Source organism: Myotis daubentonii, chromosome 2, assembly GCF_963259705.1.
Source record: "Myotis daubentonii chromosome 2, mMyoDau2.1, whole genome shotgun sequence".
Classification (NCBI taxonomy): Eukaryota; Metazoa; Chordata; class Mammalia; order Chiroptera; family Vespertilionidae; genus Myotis; species Myotis daubentonii.
This window is the reverse complement of record NC_081841.1, coordinates 193533832-193556034: the sequence shown is the minus strand read 5'-3', so window position 1 is coordinate 193556034 and position 22203 is coordinate 193533832. Positions and strand designations below refer to the sequence as shown.

Genomic DNA, 22203 nt, shown 5'->3' with positions numbered 1-22203 from the left:
TGCATATCAGATATTTACATTACGATTCATAACAGTAGCAAAGTTACAGTGATGAAGTAGCAACGAAAATAATGTTATGGTTGGGGGTCACCACAACATGAGGAACTGTATTAAAGGGTCGCGGCATTAGGAAGGTTGAGAACCACTGCATCAGGAGACCAATGTTAGTGGATGGCAGCTATCCAGAAACACCAGCCTCCAGGGCTCCATATTTTATTGATTTTACAATATTTTGTAGCTGCTTTTTACGATTCCCTAGACTTTGTGTAGGTTTGAAATATTTCATAATTTTAAAAAAACAAGAGGGAAAGGAACATGGGCAGGGAAGGTGGCATAGCAGGGAGAAGTGCTCTAGGGGGTCCCACCGGGAGCGCAGGAGCCCGAGGCTTCCGGGGAGACTGGGTCCAGCCTCACCTGGGAGCCCCACACGGAAGGTGGGCTCTCACAGAATCTTGAGGGGTTGTAGCAGGAATCAAGCCCTGACGCCACGCACTACCCATGTGTGCGCCAGGGCCCTCGCTGGGCGGGGTGAGTGGCAGGACACGGAGGGCTGAGCCAGAAGAGGGGCTGAACCAGGGCATGCCCCTGCCTGACGCGCCCGTTCCCACAGGACATTCTGCCCTGTGTGCCTTTCAATGTGGCCAAAAGCGTGAAGTCCTTGTACCTGGGCCGCATCTTCAGTGGGACACCGGTGATCAGACTGCGCTTCAAAAGGCTGCAGCCCACGAGGTGAGAGGGGGCTTCCCCAGCAGGCCCCTGGGAAACGGCTGGCTGATAGCTCCGCTCCCCATGTTCCCAGGGTGACACCTAGAAAGGTCCTGGCTGCCCTGGCTATCAGCTCGGTCTGGGCACAGACTCAGCCACAGTGCGGATTTCATGCTGGGCTCTGGGTCCGCGACAGCAAGACACGTCCCGTAGGCGCTCTGCCCCGGCTGCCTGTGGGGGCTTGGCAGGGGTTGCCACGGGACACGGCCTGCTTTCCTGTTTCTCTTGCTGGGGCCAGTCTGGGCTCTCACCGGCCTGCGTCTAACCACTTTGTGTCTCGGTGCCGCGCTCAGATTGGTGGCCGAGTTCGACTTCAGGACCTTTGACCCCGAAGGCATCCTCTTCTTTGCTGGAGGCCATCAAGGCAGCAACTGGATCGTCCTGGGCCTGCGGGCCGGGCGGCTGGAGCTGCAGCTCCGCTACCATGGCGTCGGCCGCGTCACCAGCAGCGGGCCCATCATCAACCACGGCATGTGGCAGACGGTGAGCGTGGCCCCACGACCCCTCCTGGGCCAGCCTGGGTCTCCTGGGATAAGGCCCCGGCAGTTACTCATTCTCTCACACACTCAACAGTTGGTGGGTACTGCACCTGGCAGGACAGGCCCTCTGGCCCCCCAAAACTTGAAGTCTGATGGGGCATTGTCTCATCATGTGATCAGAGCATGGCTCCCACCTCGAGAGCCATGACTGTCAGCAGGCGCAATCCCTCCAGGGGGCATGTGTCTGTATCTGGAGACACAGTTTGTGGGTAGGGGGCCCTGGCACTGGGTCAAGGTCAGGGAGGTTGCTAGATACCCTGCAGCACACAGAATGCCCACTGCAGCAAACCCTCCGGTTCAGACTGTTAATAGTGTTACAGCTGAGAAACCCTGGTCAGGGTCCAGGCACCTGCTCCGCCTCCACGTGGCCGTTCAGGCTCCAGGAGCTCACCTTTCAGCAAAAGGCAGGCTCAGATGGACACACTGACACCGTCCCGGGCTCTGGCTTCTGGTGTCTGCCCTGTTCCTGCTGAAATCACCCTTGGGTGCCTCTTTATGGAGAAAGTCCTGCTGAGACCTGACCTGGAGGCAGCTGTCCCGCCAGATGTTGGCTTTGGAGCACTCTGCTTTGTCCTGCCTCCCACGCCCGGAGCAAAGCAGCCTGGGGTGCCGCAGGCTCCCCCCAACAGTTCAGAGGCTCCATAGTTGGAAGTGGGCCTTGAAGAGTAAACACTTGAACGAGAAATGAGGAAAACGTTCTCTTTTCCTTTACAAGTGGAGATAAAATGGAAAAGTCGCCCAGCCTCTGTGAATGAAAACACTTAGATGTTTGCTAATATTTCCATCCTGTCAAGTACTACTTAGTTCCTTCTCTCCCAACCTCTTAAAGTGCAAGTATCTCCAAAGCGGCGACGCTGCAGATAAAACAATAGATCTGGAAGGAAGCCGCCTTCAACACGGGTTGAAGCAGGTGTTCCCTCCATGGCTGTGGGTGTGAGGGGTCCTGGGTGGCTGGGCACGGTGCCCAGGTGAGGAAGTGGGGCCTGCATGGCCAGGCGGTCGACAGAGGTACCATCACCCTAAGAAGGAGCTGGTCCTTGAGGAGCAGAGTCAGCTCAGGGACGATTTCTTTCCAATCTGCTCACAGTTTCCAACCAGTCCCTGCCCCCACGGCACCCCACACACAGACACCACGCTCTTTTGACCAAACTCAGACCCAAGTACCTAAATGTTTCTCCACATTAGCCAAAGAGGAAACTTAGATTTCTGGAAGATACACGGTATATAGAGGGATAGGTTTTAAAATATTTTCTACACAGAAAGTAGAAAAGAATAAAAAGTCATAGAATGAACTCATGTGTTCATTTAGCATCTAGTGGATGCCATGTTCTGAGATAAGTGTTGGAGATTTAGAAATAAAATGTGTTTTCCTGCCTTCAATGGTGCACAGCTAAGAATAAGAAGGGCCAAAATGGGGGCACAGTGATGTCAGGGCTGGCCTTAGTGGAGTGGTGACATCAGGGCTGACCCAGTGGGGTGGTGACATCAGAGCTGACCCAGTGGGGTGGTGACATCAGGGCTGGCCCAGTGACATCAAGGCTGACCCAGTGGGGTGATAACTTCAGAGCTGACCCAGTGGGGTGGTGACATCAGGGCTGTCATGTCAGCCACAGTTCCCACTCCCTGGCTGAGGTTTAGGGAAGTGCTCAGAGACACTGGATGAGATAAATGGCTCCAACTGGGCTCCCTTGTAGGGAGAGGATGGGCGGGAGTGGGGGATGGGTAGCAGTGCTGGGAGGGAGCCCATCAGACCTGAGCCACACCACCGGCCACATGGAGGCTGTGTGGGCATGCGGAGGCCAGGAGGAGGTGTGGGTAACGGGCATGTCATCTGAGGTGGGGTGTCTTGTGGTCCTGGGTGGTGATGAGCGTGGTCCCCTGTGGTCGGTGCCCCTCAGATGGCACACTCCCACTCTCATAGCTGGTTTCCCCAGGTCTCCATTGAGGAGCTGGAGCAGAGTCTGGTCATCAAGGTGAACAAGGATGCCGTGATGAAGATCGTGGTGGCCGGGGATCTGTTTCAGCAGGTCAGGGGCCTGTACCACCTCAACCTCACCGTGGGAGGCATTCCCTTCAAGGAGAAAGACCTCGTCCAGCCTGTAAGTATGGCACTCGCCCTTGGGGTCGGGGCCTGGGGTCGGGCTGAAGACAAGGGTTACTGTGAGCCGCCCTGTGCTTAGGGTTAACTAGGTTGGGCGAAGGACCGGAGAAAGGTCAAGTTTTCCCAGAAGTGAACAAGCAGCAGGTGCAACGGATAGCATCTATCTCAACCATCACTTCCTATGAGACTCATGTGAGCTTTCATCTGAGTTGATAACAAAAATGTCAATTTTGCAGTGGAGATAAAAACACAATGAAATTACTCTTTAACGAAAAGAGCAATCCGCTTTTTCGGACAATTCCTAAGAACATTTGGGTTGTTGACCTTGTCAGAATCTTCATAGGGGAAAAGGCCTAACGGACAGTCAGTACTGGTCAGGTTTAGAGCCCTGCCCTTCCCACCGCACCCCGCACCACGTGCCTTCGCCCCTCATCTGTGCTTCTCCCTCTCCCAGCATGCTGATGTCCGGGGCCAGAGTCTTTGGCACTGTGACGATGGTTTCCACACCAGATATGAGTCATGAGTTGGTGTTCTGCATAGTGGGTGGTATTAGCACTATCTTCCCTCCAGAGGGGAGGGGAGGGACGTCCTGTCCTACCCACGGCCTCCAGGACCAGCCCCATTCCAGGGCTTTCTTCCCACAGTTACCAGTTACATCCCTTATGCCTCCTCATTCTACAGACCAAAGCTGAGGTGCCCTGATTTGCTCAAGACCATCTACAAAGTGGGTGGCCGGGCTGGAATCAGTATTCCTGGCGCCGGGACTTACATCCGTGGGTGCTTTTCGGGTGCCGGGTAGGAAGACCAGGCACAACTGTGGTATAAGTGCTGCCTCACCCCACATCCTTTCAGCTAGTGGCCAGTGCTCCTTACTCTGTTTGGTAAGTGGGGCCACCGATGCAGACAGAGCAGGTGGGGTTCACGACACGATTTGCGTTCTCAGACTGCAGGGAAGGAGGGCCCACCGTGTGTGCCACGCTCAGAGGGGCTCTGCAGTGAGTCGTTTGTCGAGGACAGTGCCCCTCTGTGAAGTAAACGGCCTCCACAAGTAGGGTTTGGCCATCTTGCAGCCGATTTCCACGGGCCTGAGCCAGAGGGTGCCCCGCTCATCTGACGAGGGTGGCACCCGCCATGTGTTCTCTCCTCGTGGTGTCTGGGAGACGGTGGCTGTGAGGAAACCACTTGGATTTCTCTGTCTTTCCAGATAAACCCCCGCCTGGATGGCTGCATGAGGAGCTGGAACTTGATGAACGGCGAAGACACCACCATCCAAGAAACAGTGAAAATGAACACGAAGATGCAGTGCTTCTCTGTGACAGAGAAAGGCTCCTTCTACCCGGGCAGTGGGTTTGCTTTCTACAGCCTCGACTATGGTAAGTCCGGGCTCCTAGGTGGGGAAGCCGATAGATGCTAGGCAATGGAAAACCACGGGACAGCCTCCTACCTGGGATGGCAGTGCCGGGGGCAAGCCGAGCCCACCATGGGCTGTGGGGCCGGAGGCAGGGGACGCAGGCCCCACCTCTCGGGCCTGTTTTGAGTTAGCCCGTGAGGAAGAAATGGCAGCCGGAGAGAAGAGCCCCCCCACACACACACACTGGTGCCGTGGTGGCTGAGCTGGGGAGGCTGGGGAGGACAGGAGGGCTCTAAGAGGGCCTTTGCAGAGAGCTCTGAGACAAGCTTGGGTTTGTCCAAGTGGATGGAGAAGCTCCCAGAAGTGTACTTGGCATTGCCATCTCCGGTGACTCACGAGGCATTCAAAGGGGGCGGTATCTGAACATCACAGTGCGGCTGACTAGGGGACTTCAGGGAGCCCAAGTGTTAAAGAAAGAGGAGAACGGGGGGGTGGGGTGCGGGGGGGATGACTAGAGGCCCGTGGCCCTAGCCCAGACACTGCCCAGAAGGCTGTCACCCCCAAAAGAATTGAGGCTCCCAAGCCAGTGTTGAAAGCAGCCAAGGAGCTTTTCTTTTACACCTGGAGACAGAAGGCACCCTGAAAGGGAGGTGACGCTCTGTGCGATACTGCACAACGGGAAGAAGGCGGGAGACGGGGCAGACAGAGGCAGGCAGGAGTGGCGGGCGAGGCCCTGATGCCATTGGCACACACTGAGCTGTGTGGGGATGGTGGGGATGGTGAGGGGTGGGGCTGAGGTCAGCTGGGAATCCCTCCTTCATCAGTAACTCAGTCACGAGCGTCCAGGAAGTGAGGGTAGCTGCAGAGGGTGGGCCCAGAGGCCCTCCTGGCTTCTGTAAAGCAGGGCCCAATTTCTTAAAACAAAACACAACACAGCTACCTCTTTCCCTTTATTATCAAGTGAGCGACAATTTACAATAAGAACAAATGATCCTAACATGCTGACAAGTGAGCATTCCCATAAACATAAACTTTACAGGAAATGAATTCACATCCCAAGTCACGTTATCGATTACCCGATGATAGAAACACTGTTCTGAGGATGTGGCGAGAGTGATTTGGATGGTGGTGGATGGCTAAGCAACTCCGTGGTTTGATTCCATACTCACAAGGTTTTCCCTAATCTTCTCCTTAGATAGGTTTAAAATCAACCTTTGTTTCTTGAGCATACCCCAATTGGAGCCCTCGATCGTCACCGTGCCTGGGCTCAGAGGCCAGAGTGGCTCTGAGCTTGGGGATGCTAGGAGAGCCATGCATCCTGGCCCAGGAAAATACACACTCACAGAATTGTGCAAGCTCGTCCGGCGGGTTCACTGCCCCCTGGAGCCCACAGGGCACCCCGTCCAGAGCCTTCTCTGTGTGATGGCTCTTACGGGTGCTTCCTGCGTCTCTCTGGCTCCTGGCCCGCACCCTGGTCCAGGCAGGCTCTGTGGGAATTCCTCATGCTCCCTTTTCCACCGCTGCCCAGGGTCCCTGCATCACTGCAACGCCATCTCTCCTGGGGCCATTTCTGGCTTTGCCCTGCCTCTCATTCCCACCTTGCAAGAGTGCCACTGGGGTGCCTCAGCCCCTCCCTGTTCCTAAACCCTGGGCCTTTTATAGTTAAACTTCCACACTCGGTCTTTCACCTGCTCCTCAGCCCAAGGCCAGCAGCATGCTCCCTCCTTCAGACCTCATCTCCACACATCACCCCAGGCACGCAGCGGGGCCTCTGAGTTCAAGGAGGGCCCATCCAGCTTGGAGGAGGTGAGAATGCTCCTCCCTCCTTAGCAAGACAGGCCATCCTCTCAGGACCCTGTATCACCAGCCCCCTTGTATCTTTGCTTTAATGATCAGAGCATTACTGTGTCATTAAAGGTATTTTGGAAAAAAGAACCATTCACTCCTAATTGTACCTCCTAAGATAATACATACATGATTCCTTTAGTCTTCATCTTTATACATACAAAGCGAGGTACAATGTTTAACATTAAATCCTATAATATAAAACGCTTAATTCTTTTTTCACTTAAATTTTAAACATTTTTCATGGTGTAAGAGACGTCACAGGCATAACCTCCAGTGGCTGCAAACGCTCCCATGACAGTACATGGCCCGGTCTGCTGTGTGGTTTAATCTGTAAATTCTGTGACAGCAAAGTGCAAACGGTATTCAGAATCTATGCATTTTTAATGAGTGTTGAGCTGTACCCTTAGTGTCCACTTTATAACAGAAGGACTCATTGGAAAATCAGGTTCTGTACTCTTTCTCTCACTTGGCAGTAGTTCAGAGTCCGTGTGGACTTGCTAGGTCTCGAGGTCCGAGAAGCCGGTGCCCAAGGACAGTTCCCAAGGAGGGCTGAGGCACTGGTGCCCTCAACAGCTCCAACAACCTCCCGTGGGCCCAAACCCCATCACAGGGGAAACTCACACACCAGAGAACTCTCTTCTCACTTCCCTCACAACTAAAGGGAAAACTTGGCAACAGAGGAAAATTGTGTGTGTGTGCGCACGCGCGTGTGTATAAGATCTATAATTATTTTTAAATTCTGTGTGCACTCGATTCAATGGACAGTTACTGAGAACGGACCATAGTGGACCCCACTTAGGGACGGGACCCACAGATAATTCGAGGAGCTCACAGTCCAGTGGGGAGGAGACAGAAACAGCGTCACGATTCACCCTCGGTTCACCTGAGCTCGAGCGTGTGCAGCATTGCTTCAGTGTCATTCCGCCTGAACACGCTCCTCCAGCAGGATTTTCAAGTTCCTGTGAGATAGAAACACTGGAAAACCATGAGGGCAGAGGCTTTCTCTTGCTTCTTCATGAGCAGGCGATTCAAACATAAGGAGGAAACATGGGGTGGTATTTGCCCTCCAAGAACCACAATCCAGCCCTTCCCACCAAAATGTGGTTTTTGGAACTGTGTGTGTAAGATATAGGCATATTATATACATACTAGAGGCCCTATGCACAAAGTTCATGCAAGGGGCTTGGCCCTCGCAGCCCCGGCTTCGTCCGGAAGGTCGTCCAGAAGGTCATTTGACTGTCCAGTCTAATTAGCATATTACGCTTTTATTAGTATAGATTTTCTTTAGATGCGTCATGTGTGGTACATCATATCACTTCTATATGACATATGATGCATCTAAATAAAAATCACTCCACTGAGGCACTGGAATAGTAAAAAAGCTGCAGCTCAGAATACACCATTGCATATGGTCTGTTGGGATGATGCCCGTGGCAGCTCATATTTGCATTGCAGTTTGAACTCTCCAAAGTGCAGCCAACCTTGTAGAACTGCCTGAAAGCCACAGCTGAGATGCAGTGGGACTGGGGCTGTGCCTCCAACACGTTCTGGGGAAGAGGCGAGTCCTGCAGGAGAGACCGTGAGGGAGCCCAGGGCCCACACAGCACCCTGCCTGTCCAGTCTGTGGTCATTCTCAGGGATGTTCGGGAGACCAGGGCACTGGCATGGCCAGGAAGGAAGCAGCTGCCCTCAGTGGCCCCAGTGCCTTTTGAATGAATCAAGTGCCCGAGTTGTCCTGTCACTTTGCAGCTGAGGGCTGTTGGCTCAGACAGTGACGGCTTCTTAAGAGCCCAGCACTGAGCTCTTGGTCGGCTCCCCACCTGCTCCTGCAGCGCCAGGCAGGGCTGGGGCTACTGCGGGTGCTCTCTGCTCACTCCCATCTCTCCCGCGTTTGTATGGCCTCTTGATGCGCCGCCTTCATTGCAGCACGAACATCGCCGGACGTTGGGACGGAAACAACCTGGGAAATAGAGGTCGTGGCTCGGATCCGCCCCGCCACCGACACGGGGGTGCTGTTCGCGCTGGTGGGTGACAACCACACTGTCACCCTCTCCGTGGCCCTGGTCGACTACCACTCCACCAAGAAGCTCAAAAAGCAGGTACCACTCCCCATCCGCCCCCAGGTTGGAGGGGCTGCCCCAGCATCCAGCAAGCAACCCTTGGGGCTGTCCACCCTCAGGGCCCCAGCGCCCTTCCTGGGGTCAGGTCACCCATCCCCTGTCCCTGGAAGTTCTGTCCCACCCTCACACGTCTCTCACCAGAGTGAACCAGCCACACTTGGCTTGGGGACACTTGACATAGATCCCCTGACACAATGTCCATCTAAACTGCGTGGCCTGGGGAGGCCAGGGGCCTTCGAGGCAGTTGTGTGATGGGACGACCTTCCTGTCTATACAGCTGGCCAGCTCTGAGGTTTAGAACTATTTGAATTAGTTGCTCATATTTAAATCGGGTGATTTCACTAACAAATTCAGATTTCCAGTCTCTCTTGAAAAGTCAGATGCGCAAACCCTCTGAGAACATTGTTCTCTGGAAGCCACCAACACAGAACAGCAAGGGCAGGCGGCAAACATAAACATCCCAGCAGGCAGCCGGGCCCTACAGCCTGGAGGGCTCATGCTGCAGAACACGCCTCTAACAACATGGCCAGAAACACACTCTGTACCAGTGATGGCGAACCTATGACACGCGTGTCAGAGGTGACACACGAACTCATTTTTTTGGTTGATTTTTCTTTGTTAAATGGCATTTAAATATATAAAATAAATATCAAAAATATAAGTCTTTGTTTTACTATGGTTGCAAATATCAAAAAATTTCTATATGTGACATGGCACCAGAGTTAAGTTAGGGTTTTTCAAAATGCTGACACGCCGAGCTCAAAAGGTTCGCCATCACTGGTATAGAGGGTGTTTCTGACCCATGGTATATGATGGCGAACCTTTTGAGCTCAGCGTGTCAGCATTTTGAAAAACCCTAACTTAATTCTGGTGCCGTGTCACATATAGAAATTTTTTGATATCTGCAACCATAGTAAAACAAAGACTTATATTTTTGATATTTATTTTATATATTTAAATGCCATTTAACAAAGAAAAATTAACCAAAAAAATGAGTTTGCGTGTCATCTCTGACACGCGTGTCATAGGTTCGCCATCACTGCTCTATACCATGGGTCAGGAACACAGTATAACAGAGCTCTGAGTACAGCTGCCCCTCCACACAGCCTGTCCTGTCCACTTCAACACAGACCCCACCACGCCCTACTGTCCCCCGACGCTAAGCCAACTATCTCTGGTCTTGGGGCTGACTGTTTTCTTAGAGAACAGCTGAGGCCCTGGAAGTAGGTTTTATTCCCTCAGATCTGTCCAAAGCAGGGAACGTTGCTGACGCTCAGGGGTGCGGGTTCAAGTCAGCCTGTCTTCAAAGGCAGTCAGGCTCTTCTGCTGACCAGGACTAGGCACTGACCGGTTCGGTTTACGCCCAGACGCCCTCACCACCACCATGGCGCAGGCGCACGTTCACAGCAGTTCCCGGTGTTTGCAATAAACAGCTGTGGTCACCACCCAGGCGGGGTGGCGAGGGCAAGACTGCCTGTGCTATCGAGGGTTTCTTCTGTCAGAGTGTGTGTCTGACCCGTGTTATAGAGTGTGTGTCTGACCCGTGTTATAGAGTGTGTGTCTGTTCTGTGTTATAGAGTGTGTTTCTGACCCGCATCATAGAGTGTGTTTCTGACCTGCATCATAGAGTGTGTTTCTGACCTGCATCATAGAGTGTGTTTCTGACCCGCGTTATAGAGTGTGTGTCTGACCCGTGTTATAGAGTGTATTTCTGGCCCGTGTTATAGAGTGTGTTTCTGGCCCGTGTTATAGAGTGTGTTTCTGGCCCGTGTTATAGAGTGTGTGTCTGGCCCGTGTTATAGAGTGTGTGTCTGGCCCGTGTTATAGAGTGTGTGTCTGACCTGCGTTATAGAGTGTGTTTCTGACCCGTGTTATAGAGTGTGTTTCTGGCCCGTGTTATAGAGTGTGTGTCTGGCCCGTGTTATAGAGTGTGTGTCTGACCCGCGTTATAGAGTGTGTTTCTGTTCTGTGTTATCAGTGTTTCTGGCCCGTGTTATAGAGTGTGTTTCTGACCCACGTTATAGAGTGTGTTTCTGGCCCGTGTTATAGAGTGTGTTTCTGGCCCGTGTTATAGAGTGTTTTTCTGTTCTGTGTTGTCAGTGTTTCTGTCCCGTGTTATAGAGTGTGTTTCTGACCCACGTTATAGAGTGTGTTTCTGGCCCGTGTTATAGAGTGTGTTTCTGACCCGCGTTATAGAGTGTGTTTCTGACCTGTGTTATAGAGTGTGTTTCTGACCCGCGTTATAGAGTGTGTTTCTGTTCTGTGTTGTCAGTGTTGCTGGCCCGTGTTGTCAGAGGCATGTCCTGCCCGCCATGAGCACCCTAGACTGCAGAGTCCGCTGCCTGCTGGGTTGTTCATGTTTGCTGCCCACCCTCACTGTTCTGTGCGGTGGCTTCCTGTGATACCTCCCGGCCGCAGGAGACCCCTGCCCCCACGGAGGGCGCAGGGCATGGGGAAGGCCAGCAGGCCGCCAGCCCAGGACAGGGCACACCGGGTGGTTGCCGGGCTGCACCCCCCACCACCCCTGGGTGCTCAGGTGTGCTTCTGCCCTGCAGCTGGTCATCTTGGCTGTGGAGAACGTCACCCTCGCCCTGATGGAGATCAAGGTCTGTGACAGCCAAGAGCATGTGGTGACCATCTCTGTGACGAAGGGAGGGGCCACCCTGGCTGTTGACGGCACCAAAGGCCAGACTGAAGTGAGCCCCGTGGAGCTGCAGGAGAGGTTGGCCGTCCTCGGGAGGCGCCTGCAGGACCCTTTGCTCACCTTCGTCGGGGGACTGCCAGGTAGGGCTCCCTGTGGGCTGCAGGCTCAGAGGTGGGGGCACTGGCTGTTCTGACCACCCCCGACTCACTTGCCCCAAACTGAGCCTAGGAGTTTCTGCACTGAGATGCACTTTTATTTTAGAGCAAGAGAGAACACGAGTAGGTTTATTGGCTGGCATTGTGAGCGTTCATGTTCAGCAACACCAGCCTAGCAGCTTATCGGTTGAGACTGAGACCATATCCCTGGGAACAAGCGTCAGCCTGAACCTGCCCCCACCCCCCACCTCCCCCCCCCCCACACCCCCGTCCCCTGCATCCTCCAGAAGCAAACAGCTGGGCATGCGTCAGGCAGTGACTCCAGCCAAGGCCCATGGGAAGGCCCAGCTGACCTAGAGCAGGCTGGAGCCAGGTGCCCAGTGCCCCAGGCCGGCTTCCCCCTGAGGCCTGGTGCCCAGCTGCTGCAGCAGTGAGCCGAGTCCCTCCTGAGTCGGGCAGGGGGGCCGAGAGGGGAAGGCTGTGCACAGCTGCCTCCTACAGGCCGGGCTGGACCTGTGTCTGATCAGATGGAGAGTGTCCTTGCCCCTGGGGCCTGCCATGAGCCGAGTGATCAGGGCAAAGTGGTAAAAAGGCAGACGAGGGCCAGGTGCTGATGATGTGTAAGCCAGTCTCCACGTGCTCCCGTGGCCCCGCAGGTCTTCACTTGCTGGGGATAGCAGGATCGCGGTCTTGGCTACCAGACACAAATTCCCATTTAGCTTTCATAAACAAAGCTTTGAAGAGGGTGAGAGGGCCCGGCGGCCCTGCAGCATGAGTGATTCATTCGGGCCAAGAAGATAATATTTATTTAACTGACTTGACTATCTGTGTGCACTTCCTTGTGGGGCAAAGGAGGGTTTCTTGCCAGAGCCTGGCTGGCAGATGGTCAGTGCTTGCCTGTGGGCACATACAAGGGACGGTGATGTTCTGGAGTCAAAGGAATCAGTGCCCTTGAGAGAAAGGCCGGGACTGAGAAGGCCCCGCGGTGCCAGTGAGCGCTGCAGTGGGGATGCCGAGGTGGGGAGCCCAGCCTCCTAAGACGGTGTTTGTTCTTTCCCCGCTGGCCCAGATGTGCCGGTGACCTCAGCGCCAGTCACGGCCTTCTACCGCGGCTGCATGACGTTAGAGGTCAACCAGAAGGCGCTGGACCTGGACGAGGCCGCCTACAAGCACAGCGACATCACGTCGCACTCCTGTCCCCCGGTCAAGCCGGCCAGCCCCTAGAGTGACCGCTGCTGCAGGAGGAGCGGCCACAGAGCACGCCTCGCGCTTTCTTTTCACAACAAGCCAGAAGGGAAGGTGGCAGTCACCCCAGCCCGCCCCGCGAGCAGCTCCCCGAAACACTGAATCCTCCTCGCGAGCCGAGTTTCTTTTGAGACCTTCTTTACCTTGTAATATATGTGTAAATAGTTGAGAAGACTAATGTAATGACCCAGAAGCACACCCCGACCCCCAGAGCGCCCTGCGTGAAGCTGGGCTCCGAGGAGCCGGCCTGAGGGTGGAGGCAGGGGGCCCACGCAGGCCCGAGGGGACCCAGGAACATAATTCTCTGTTATTTTTATTACCAAACGCTTCTTTCTGACCTAAAAGTATGGGGAAATAAACTATTTACAGAAACCTTTTTAACTCTGTGTTGGCAGCCTCTGCTCCTTGCAGCGTCAGTGCTCAGCAGCTCGGGGTGAAATGACGGAAGGACGGACTTGTGCTGAGGGTCTGAGGCCGAGGGGGGCCTCGTGCACGGACCTCACCTCTGCCCACTCGCCGGCATCCCCCAGCGCCCACCTGAGCTCCAGGCCCGGGGGCAGCTGGGCTCTGTAAGAGAGATGAGCCACCTCCCTGGGGAAGGGGCCGTCTGGCCCCGGACGCCCTCCTAGCGGGGCAGTGGGGTCAATGGAAGCGCAGGTCGGCCCCTCAGCCCCACATCTTCTCTGAGGCCGTGAACAGCTGGAACGGAACCAGGAGGTGGGCCCCGCATTGGGCTCCCCCTGGGCCTCGCTCCTGGTGCTCCTGGTCCATAGGGGGTGGGGCAGACAGTCCTCACACGGACCCCAGGAGAGCGAGGGGCCATGACAACACCAGCTGTGGGGAAATGCACATGGGCGCCGGGAGCCCCCCACACACAGCGGAGGCCACTGCGGCCTGCGGTCCTGACCTGGGAGAGTACAGTGGGACACGTCCATGCTGTGCCTGACGTGACGGTCAGGGAGGGGGCCCGTGCCCCACAGCCGGGGGCGCCATCACGGTGATGTTCAAGCAGAGGGTCCCAGAGAAGCTTTCGGCATCTGGTGGGGGCTGCACTCGAAGACTGAGTTTCTTTATTTTTAATACCAACCCCGTGTGTGGTCGGAGGTGGTCGGGCAGGTTTGGGTTTGTTTCCTTTCAGACCCCGTTCCTCAGATGGCAGCAGAGTCCCATGGCTCCGTCATTCCACCATGATGGAGTTAACCCCCAAACGCCGCATTAGCCCAGCGCAGAATCAGGCGGCTTAGGGGCTTGGGTGTCGGTGTCTGCGTCCTCCTGGCTGCTGAGCATGAGTTCATAAGTCACAACTTGACTCGGAGATAAGCAGGGTTCGGGAGGGAGGATGGAGCCTGAAGAATCCACCCACCGCTAAATAATGACTGAAACGCACCGGGTGTGGCCCACTGAGGAGGAGCAACGCCCCTCTGGCTTTCCGAGAAGAGGGCAGGGGCCTCGAGGACTGCGTGCGAGGCCCCGCCTGGCTGGGTGGGCCAGGTGGGTGACCCCGAGTGCACCATGTGGGGGGAAGCAATAGTCCCTTTCACCAGAGGCCTGGCTTCCCCTTGAAGGGGCAGGGATCCCCGTGTCACTGGAAGGAGTTGGCAAGCACAGACACCCATCCAGAGGGACCTCCTGGGCCAAGCTCACCTCAGAGGACCAGACTGAGGCATGAAAGTACAAGGGTGACTTGGCAAGGACACACGAAGGCAGAGGTGTGTAGGCAACCAGGTCCCGACAGGGCTGGCCAGAGTAGCCAGGGTCCACTCCACTGAGGGTCACCATGGGTCCTTCGCACACTCACCTGTGTCTTTGGGGTTCCTGCTGGCTCGAACCCACATTTCTGCTTCCTGGCCCATCCTACAACCCCATGTGTATGTCACGCACCAGGTCCACCTGCCCCACCATCAGGGGCACAGCTCGCTCAGGCTGTGCTGGCTGCATCCTTTATGCAGCATCTGGTTGGAAGTTTTGTTGACTCGGGACTTCAGAAAACTCGTCTAAGAGGTTCTCCAGGTAGTTTTCCACATCGATGCATGAGAAATAAAAGACGCAGCGAGCACGTGGCAGGCCGTCCCTGAGCCACTTCCACCACCGTGTCCTCGTGGGATACCCATCATCAGCCACGGTCCTTGTGGAAAGAGTGTCCTCACCAGCCTCTTCTCCCAGCTCTGGGGTCTCCCCACTCTCGGTCTGTGGCCCAGGTGGATGTGTGTGCCGGCTCACACTATAAGTGGACCCCAAGCCCAGGTACCAGGTGCTGGCTCTGGGACGGGCAGGCGGCCTGGGTGGGCTGAGCTGCGCAGGCCAGGGCCTGGAGCTATAGGACATAGCCTCGGGCTGTCCATCTGGGGCATGAGAGCCCAGTTCCTTAGGACTCTGGCATTGAACAGGAGGACTCAGGCAGGGACGCCCTCTGCTCAAGAAGCAAGAGGTCTCACCCCAACCCGGATGGCCCCGGAGCCAGCTGAGCACCGCTCTGAGAAGCGTGGAGTGCATAGCTCCACCTCCTACAGCTACGGGAGCCCAAAGCCACTTCGGGGCCTCATCCGTTTCTCACCCCTGTACTGCAGCATTCCCTGTGGTGTTCTCTGATTTTTGTCCACTGTGGAGGCGACTCTGGAATGTTCTTGAGGAATGCTCTCCTGGCCGGCTAGGAGTCTCCTCCAGCCAGCCCCAATTCTCCCGAGAAGGCCAGAAGGGCCAAGACCAGGAAGGACACACACTGAGCTCTGGGCCTGGACACTCTGGAACCCCCACAGGGACACACAGCAGAGACCAGCATCTTAGAGGCTTTCTGACTACTTTGGGTTCATCCTCTGTCTAGGTTCCCTGGCGTGGCTTCCTTCGCCTTCCACTGGCTGCCAGAGGTTTTTCTAACTACTGCCAAGAAAAAGCTTATAGCAAGCACAGAGCCAAATGCTGCAACACATTCCCCAGCTGTGCCAGCCAGGTCGGCGTCCTTGCCACGCTCCAGCCCAGGCAGGGCCAGGCTGCAGAGGAGGCTGTGACAGAGTCCCATATCCTCCGATGGTGGGCTGTGACAAGGAGCTGCGAGGGTTCTGGGTGTGAGCTATGGTGATGGAGCTGGGAGGATTCTGAGTGTGCGCTGTGGAGACAGAGCTGGGAGGGTTCTGGGTGTGAGCTATGGACATGGAGCTGAGAGGATTCTAGGTGTGAGCTGTGGAGATGAAGCTGGGAGGGTTCTGGATGTGAGTTATAGACATGGAGTTGGGAGGGTTCTGAGTGTGCACTGTGGAGATGAAGCTGGGAGGGTTCTGTGTGTGAGCTGTGGAGATGACGCTGGGAGGGTTCTGGGTGTGAGCTATGGAGGAGGAGCTGGGAGGGTTCTGGGTGTGAGCTGTGGAGTTGGAGTTCAGAGGGTTCTGTGTGTGAGCTCTGGAGAGGAGCTGGGAGGGTTCTGGGTGTGAGCTGTGGAGAAAGGGAGTAGATGATTTGATTGAATGTGTGGAGATTGAGTAGGGAGTGGATTATGCAATTGACACATTTATTGTCTGAGTTAATTTCAAAGTTTTTTTTAAAGAGAAAAGCAGTAATAATTTTATTTATTTTTGTTCTTTGTGTTTGTTTATAGGATACTGTTTATTGAGAATGCCTTTTTGTGTGGAGGGCTATTCTGTGCATTTGGGTCATTTAATAGCATCCTTGCCAACTACACATTAGATATGAGTAGTACACCCACACACACACCGAGAGAGCGCGCGCGCGCACACACACACACACACACACACACTTATGACAATCGAAAATGTCTCCAGAGATTGTCAGATGTCCCCTGGGTGCAAAATCATCCCTGTTGAAAACTATTGCATTTTAGAAAAAGGAAATTTGACCCCTACCTCATATAACCCAAAAAGTTAACTCTAGGTAAAGTACTGGTATATATTTAAGCCTAAAAGTAATGTGTAACTATAGCCTGTGGGCCCAATGTGCTCCTCCCTTGTTTTTATTAATAAAGCTTTATTGGCACACAGTCACACTAATTAATTTACTATTGTTTACAGCTTTTTTTGTACCAAAATGGCAGAGTTGAGTAGTTGCTACACAACTACTGACCCTCAGAACCTAGGACACTATCTGGCCTTTTGCAGAAAAACTTACTAATCTCTCTGATAGAAGAATATTTTCATGACTAGGGCAGAGGAATATTTATTTATTTATTTTTAATTCATTGATTTTAGAAAGAGAGGAAGGAAAGCAGGGAGGGGGGGTAGGGGGAGAGAGAGAAAGAAACATCAATTTTTGTTATTACACTTATTTATGCATTCATTGGTTGATTCTTTTATGTGCCCTGACCAGGGATCGAACCTATAACCTTCATGTATCAGGACGATGCTCAACTGAACTACCTGCCCAAGGCCAATAAGTATTTTTTAAATAACACACAAAATGCCTTAATGATAAGGGAAAATATTTTAAAATCGGGCTATGGTAAAATCAAGAATTTCACCCTGGCCAGTATGCTCCCTGGTTAGAGCATTGGCCTTTACACTGAAGGGTTGAGGATTCAATTCCCAGTCATGTGCATGTACCTGGGTTGCAGGTTCAATCCCTGGCCCCAGTCAGGGCATGTGTGGGAGGCAACCATCAGTGTCTCTCTCACGTCGATGTTTCTCCCCCTCTCTCCCTCCCTCTCTTCCGCCCACTCTCCCTGCCTCCCACTCTATCTAAAAGCAATGGGAAAATATCCTTGGGTGAGTATTAACAACAACAAACAAACAAATAAGAATTTGAAGAACGAAAAACAAAAAAATCAAGAACAAAGTTGGAAGACTGATGCTACCTGACTTTAAGACTTACTATAAAGCAACAGTAATCAATACAGCCCAGTATTACCAACAGAATAGACAACTAGCCCTGGCCAGTGTGGCTCAGTTGGTAGGAAGGTCATCCCATGCACCTAAGGGTGGCAGGTTTGATTCCCAGTCAGAGCACATAACCAGGTTGTGACTTTGACCCCTGGTTGAGGGGCATGCAGGAGGCAGCCATTCAATGTTTCTCTCTCTCCCTCCCTCCCTCTCCCTCCCTCCCTCTCCCTTCCTCTCTCTAGAGCCAATTTTAAAAATTGTTAAAAACTGGCCCAGAGAATAATTTTTTAAAAAAGAACAGACAGGATAGAAACTCCAGAAATAGACCCACATAAATACAGCCAATTAATCTCTGACAAAGGTGCAAAGACAATACAATGGAGCAAAGACAGTCTTTTCAACAAATGGTGCTGAAACAACTGGACATCCATCCACATGCCAAAAAAAATGAATCTCGACACAGGCCTTATACCCCTCACAAAAATTAACTCAAAACGGACCACAGACCTAAATGTATCAATAAACACACACAAAACCCATAAAACTCCTAGAAGGTGACATAGAAGAAAATCTAGATGACCTTGGATATGGCGATAACTTTTTAGATACAACATCAGAGGCATGATCCATGAAAGAAAGAATTGATGAGCTGGACTTCATTAAAGTTAAAACGTCTGCTCTGCAAAAAGCACTATTAAGAAAGTGAAAGGACAAGCCACAGACTAGGAGAAAATATGTGCAAAGGACACATATGACAAAGGACTGTTACCCCAAATACACAAAGAACTCTTAAAACTCAACAATAAGTAAACAAGCAACACAGCTAAAGAAATGGGCCAAAGAACCTAACAGATACCTCACCAAACAAAATATGCAGATGAGAAATCAACACGTGAAAAAATGCTCCACCTCCTATGTCATCGGGGAAATGCAAATGAAAACAACAGGCGACCACTGAACACCTACCAGAATAACGGAAATCCAGAACACTGGCAACACCGAATTCAGAGCATCAGGCACTCTCGTTCGCTGCTGGTGGGAATGCAAAATGCTACAGCCACTTTAGGAGACAGCTGGTGGTTTCTCACAAAAGTAAACATCCTCTCACCATGTGATCCAGCAATCACGCTCCTTAATATTTACCCAAAGGAGTTGAAAAGTATGTCCAGAGAAAAGCCTGCACATGGATGCCCATAGCAGCTTTATTCTTAATTGCCCAAACTTGGAAGCAACTGAGATGCCCTTCAGTGGGTGAGTGGATAAACTGTGGCACATCTGGACAATGGAATATCATTAGTACTAAAAAGAAAGGAGCTATCAAGCTATGTAACAACATGGAGCCGTGGTCGGCAAACTGTGGCTCCTGAGCCACATGCGGCTCTTTGGCCCCTTGAGTGTGGCTCTTCCACAAAATACCACGTGCGGGCGCGCACGTAGAGTGCAATTGAAACTTTGTGGCCCATGCGCAGAAGTCGGTTTTCGGCCTGGGCGAGCCTATTTTGAAGAAGTACTGTTGATATTTGGCTCTGTTGACTAATGAGTTTGCCGACCACTGACATGGAGGAACTTTAAATGCATATCACTAGGTGAAAGAATCTTAGGTAATCTGAAAGGCTGTGTACTCTGTGATTCCAACTACATGACATTCTGGAAAAGGCAAAACTACAGAGACAGTAAAAAGAGCAGTGGTTGCCAGCGGTTAAGGGAGAGGGAGGGAGGGATGAATTGGTGAAACACAAAGGATTATTAGGGGAGTGAAAATGTTCTGCATGACACTGTAACATTCCCATCACATCACAAGGTGGATGCATGTCATTATATATTTGCCCAAACCCACAGAGTGTACAGACCAAAAGTGAACCTTAACGTAAACTGCAGGCTTTGGGTGATCATGATGTGTCAATGTTCATTGATTTAAAGGTTTCAGAAAATGGAAAAGGGAACTATTTGCATAGATAACTATTGCCACTTAAGAAGCTGCTGATTGAGTGAGGGCCATGCCCCCTGGACTTCCTTCTGCTTCTGTGGTCAGAACAGCTCAGCCAAACTCTTCCCCCAAAATTCAGAGGGCATCTCTGCTCCTGCCACCTGTGTTTTCACCCCCACACCCAGAGGTGTGGCAATCGGGCTGCAGAAGTTTGGGACAGGGCGGGAGTGGGGAGGCAGAGCAGTGCTGGGTAAGGACAGGCTGCTCAAGACCCAACCAGAGATGGTTCATTACGGTGACAGTGATGGCAAGTGGCCTGTTAATGGAGCACGTGCTGGTCCCAGCTGCTCTAAGTGCTTCACATGCATTCCTGTCCCACCCTTTTTCATTGAGATACAATTCACATACCATAATATCCACCCTTTAAGAGCATACAATTCGGTGAGTTCTAGTTCCGCCACTAAAGGTTGTGCCATCATCACCACTACTTAGTTCCGGAATATTTCCATCGCCCCACAAGGGAGCCCTGCACCCATTAGCAGTCTCCTTGACACCCCCACCCCACCAGCCTCCAGCACCCACTGTATGCCATCTGTGGTCAGGAACGAGAGGGGGTAAATTCAACAGGACACCCGCCCCAAGGCGGTGCCCATCAGAGCTGTGGTCCAGCTCCTGTGGGGCATCAAGACTCAGGTCTGGATCCCCTGCAGCGAGGCAAAGGCTTTGGCAGAGGTGGTGCCCCACACGCACTGGGGCGTGGCACCAGAGCACATGGCGGGCCGGGTGTGGCCAGACGCTGTGTGCCAGGGGTGGAGATGCTTTCCCTGCAGACTGGGCGACCAGGTGTGGGTGCCTGCAGTGTGCAGGGCGTGGGGGAGGTGTTCTGGGGCCTGGGGGGCGGGACTTGGTTGTGTGGGAGCCACCCCCAGACTGGAAGTTGAATTGTTCACATATTTTTGTGGCTGGAGCAAGGGAGAAAGACATTTTTGTGGGCAAGAGCAAAATTATTGGCCTTGGAGCTTAATATTTTTTATCAGTCTTGGCTCTAGGTTAGATAAAAAGACTGCAAGACAGACAGAGCGGGTTGGGGTGAACAGTCTGGGGACACTGACGCCACTGAGTGTCTCTGACCGGGGGCATGTGTGGAGGACGAGGTTGTCCCTGTGATCTCTGGCACCCGGTTGTCTTCCGGGGTTGGTGGCCCGGTCCAGTCGGCACAGGCTCGCTGCCAGGTCTGCAATTCAGCTTCTCTACTGTTAGCAGCGGGGCAGCATGGGCCTGATGCTGCCCGCAAGGCCCAGCGGGTGCTCGGTGCACGCTCAGGATTCCTGCGGACAGGATTCCCCTGTCCACGGGCTCATGCAATAGGAAACGCACCCCATGGGTTCAGCGTTTAGATTGCAAAGGCCTCCTGACTCCGTGAGCAGTTTGGTTCTTAGGCTCCAGCCAGAGGAGTGTTGTTCTTTGAGGCACTTGCTGTGTGACCCCAGACGTGCCAGCTCCAGGGCTGCCTGGTGGCTCTGCCAGGGTCTATTACTGCCAACATCCAGTCGGGTGTATCAGGCAGAGGCGAGGGTCAGCCCTTTGTGCCTCGCGGCCGCACTCTGGTTTCTGCTCCCCAGACCCCTGGCCGGATGCTGGCTCCTGGGATCTCACACTGCGTTAGTCTGTCTTCATGGGCCGCACTTCCCACTCTCCGCGGTCTCACTAATAAAAGGAATTTTCCTCTTAACAACACAGTGCCTTCTTTCCTGTTTAGGAACCCCGAGGGTGGGCCCCTCCTGTCTTTGCAAACGGGAAGTGGGGGACCCCAAACCTGTCCTGCGGAGAACAGGGGTATGCTGGGCCACCATCAGATCAGGGTCTCCTGGAAAACACTAGGCACGTGAGTCTAAATTTAACAAAATGATACTCTTACTAAAGACGGCTCACCAGACCAGGGTGAGCCTTTCGCTTCCCGGTCTGTAATCAATAGCCTCTCCCAGATCAATTAGCCAGGCTCCTGGGGCCTGACTCCCGAGTTGCTATATTCCACGTGTGTCACTTCCTTATGTGACATGTGTGTTTACCTTCTTTACAGGAAGCGTTACGTGGATGCCCCAGGTAATGTTCCCTATATGCGCAGGAAATTAAATGAGATACTTCTGTACGGGGCTGAGAATATCTTGTCTGTTAGCCAGATTTGTGTTCACAGCCAGCAGCTGGAAGCAGGAGACTTTGTCCTCTTAAAACGCTCCTCCCCTCACCCCTCTCTCTCCTCCCCCCTCCGCTCCCCCTCCCTTATCTCTTTCCCCCAGTGATCCAGGACTGGCATATGGGGACTCTGGCCTGTCACTCAACCAGGATTGGATCATATCCAAGGGCTGTGCTCACCTACTGCCTCAGGTGTGTTTGGCAGCAGGGGGATACACATTGGGCCCTGAGTCAATAGCTGTTGGTCTGTGATAGGCAGGGCTGCACCCCAGGCTCTGGCTGTGGGGGCCTCAGAAACCACCCACTCTAGTGGGGTAACCACACCGGGTGCCCTACCAAGCAGACCAGGCGCCTCCAGAGCACCCCATGAAGGATGGCAGTTGGAAGCCCAGAAGTTAAGTAAGAAGCACGCAGCCTCAGGTAGCAAACCCTCCAGGTGTGATGGCAAATTTGTAAAAGACAGAGGCACACACAGAGACCAGAGTCACCGCA

General features: G+C 53.3%; 1 protein-coding gene across 2 annotated transcripts in view; it reads left to right on the top strand.

The window, feature by feature from the left end:
• The window catches only part of GAS6 (growth arrest specific 6), a 48627-nt gene extending 35478 nt beyond the window's left edge, over positions 1-13149 (top strand). For both annotated transcript variants that reach the window (XM_059685204.1, XM_059685203.1), the window contains 7 exons: positions 611-729; positions 1059-1248; positions 3239-3403; positions 4610-4778; positions 8531-8703; positions 11280-11508; positions 12593-13149. In XM_059685204.1, coding sequence (XP_059541187.1) covers positions 611-729; positions 1059-1248; positions 3239-3403; positions 4610-4778; positions 8531-8703; positions 11280-11508; positions 12593-12747 — 1200 coding nt within the window. In that variant the 3' untranslated portion in view covers positions 12748-13149. The remainder of the gene's footprint in view (positions 1-610; positions 730-1058; positions 1249-3238; positions 3404-4609; positions 4779-8530; positions 8704-11279; positions 11509-12592) is intronic.
• The last annotated feature ends 9054 nt before the right edge of the window (positions 13150-22203 follow it).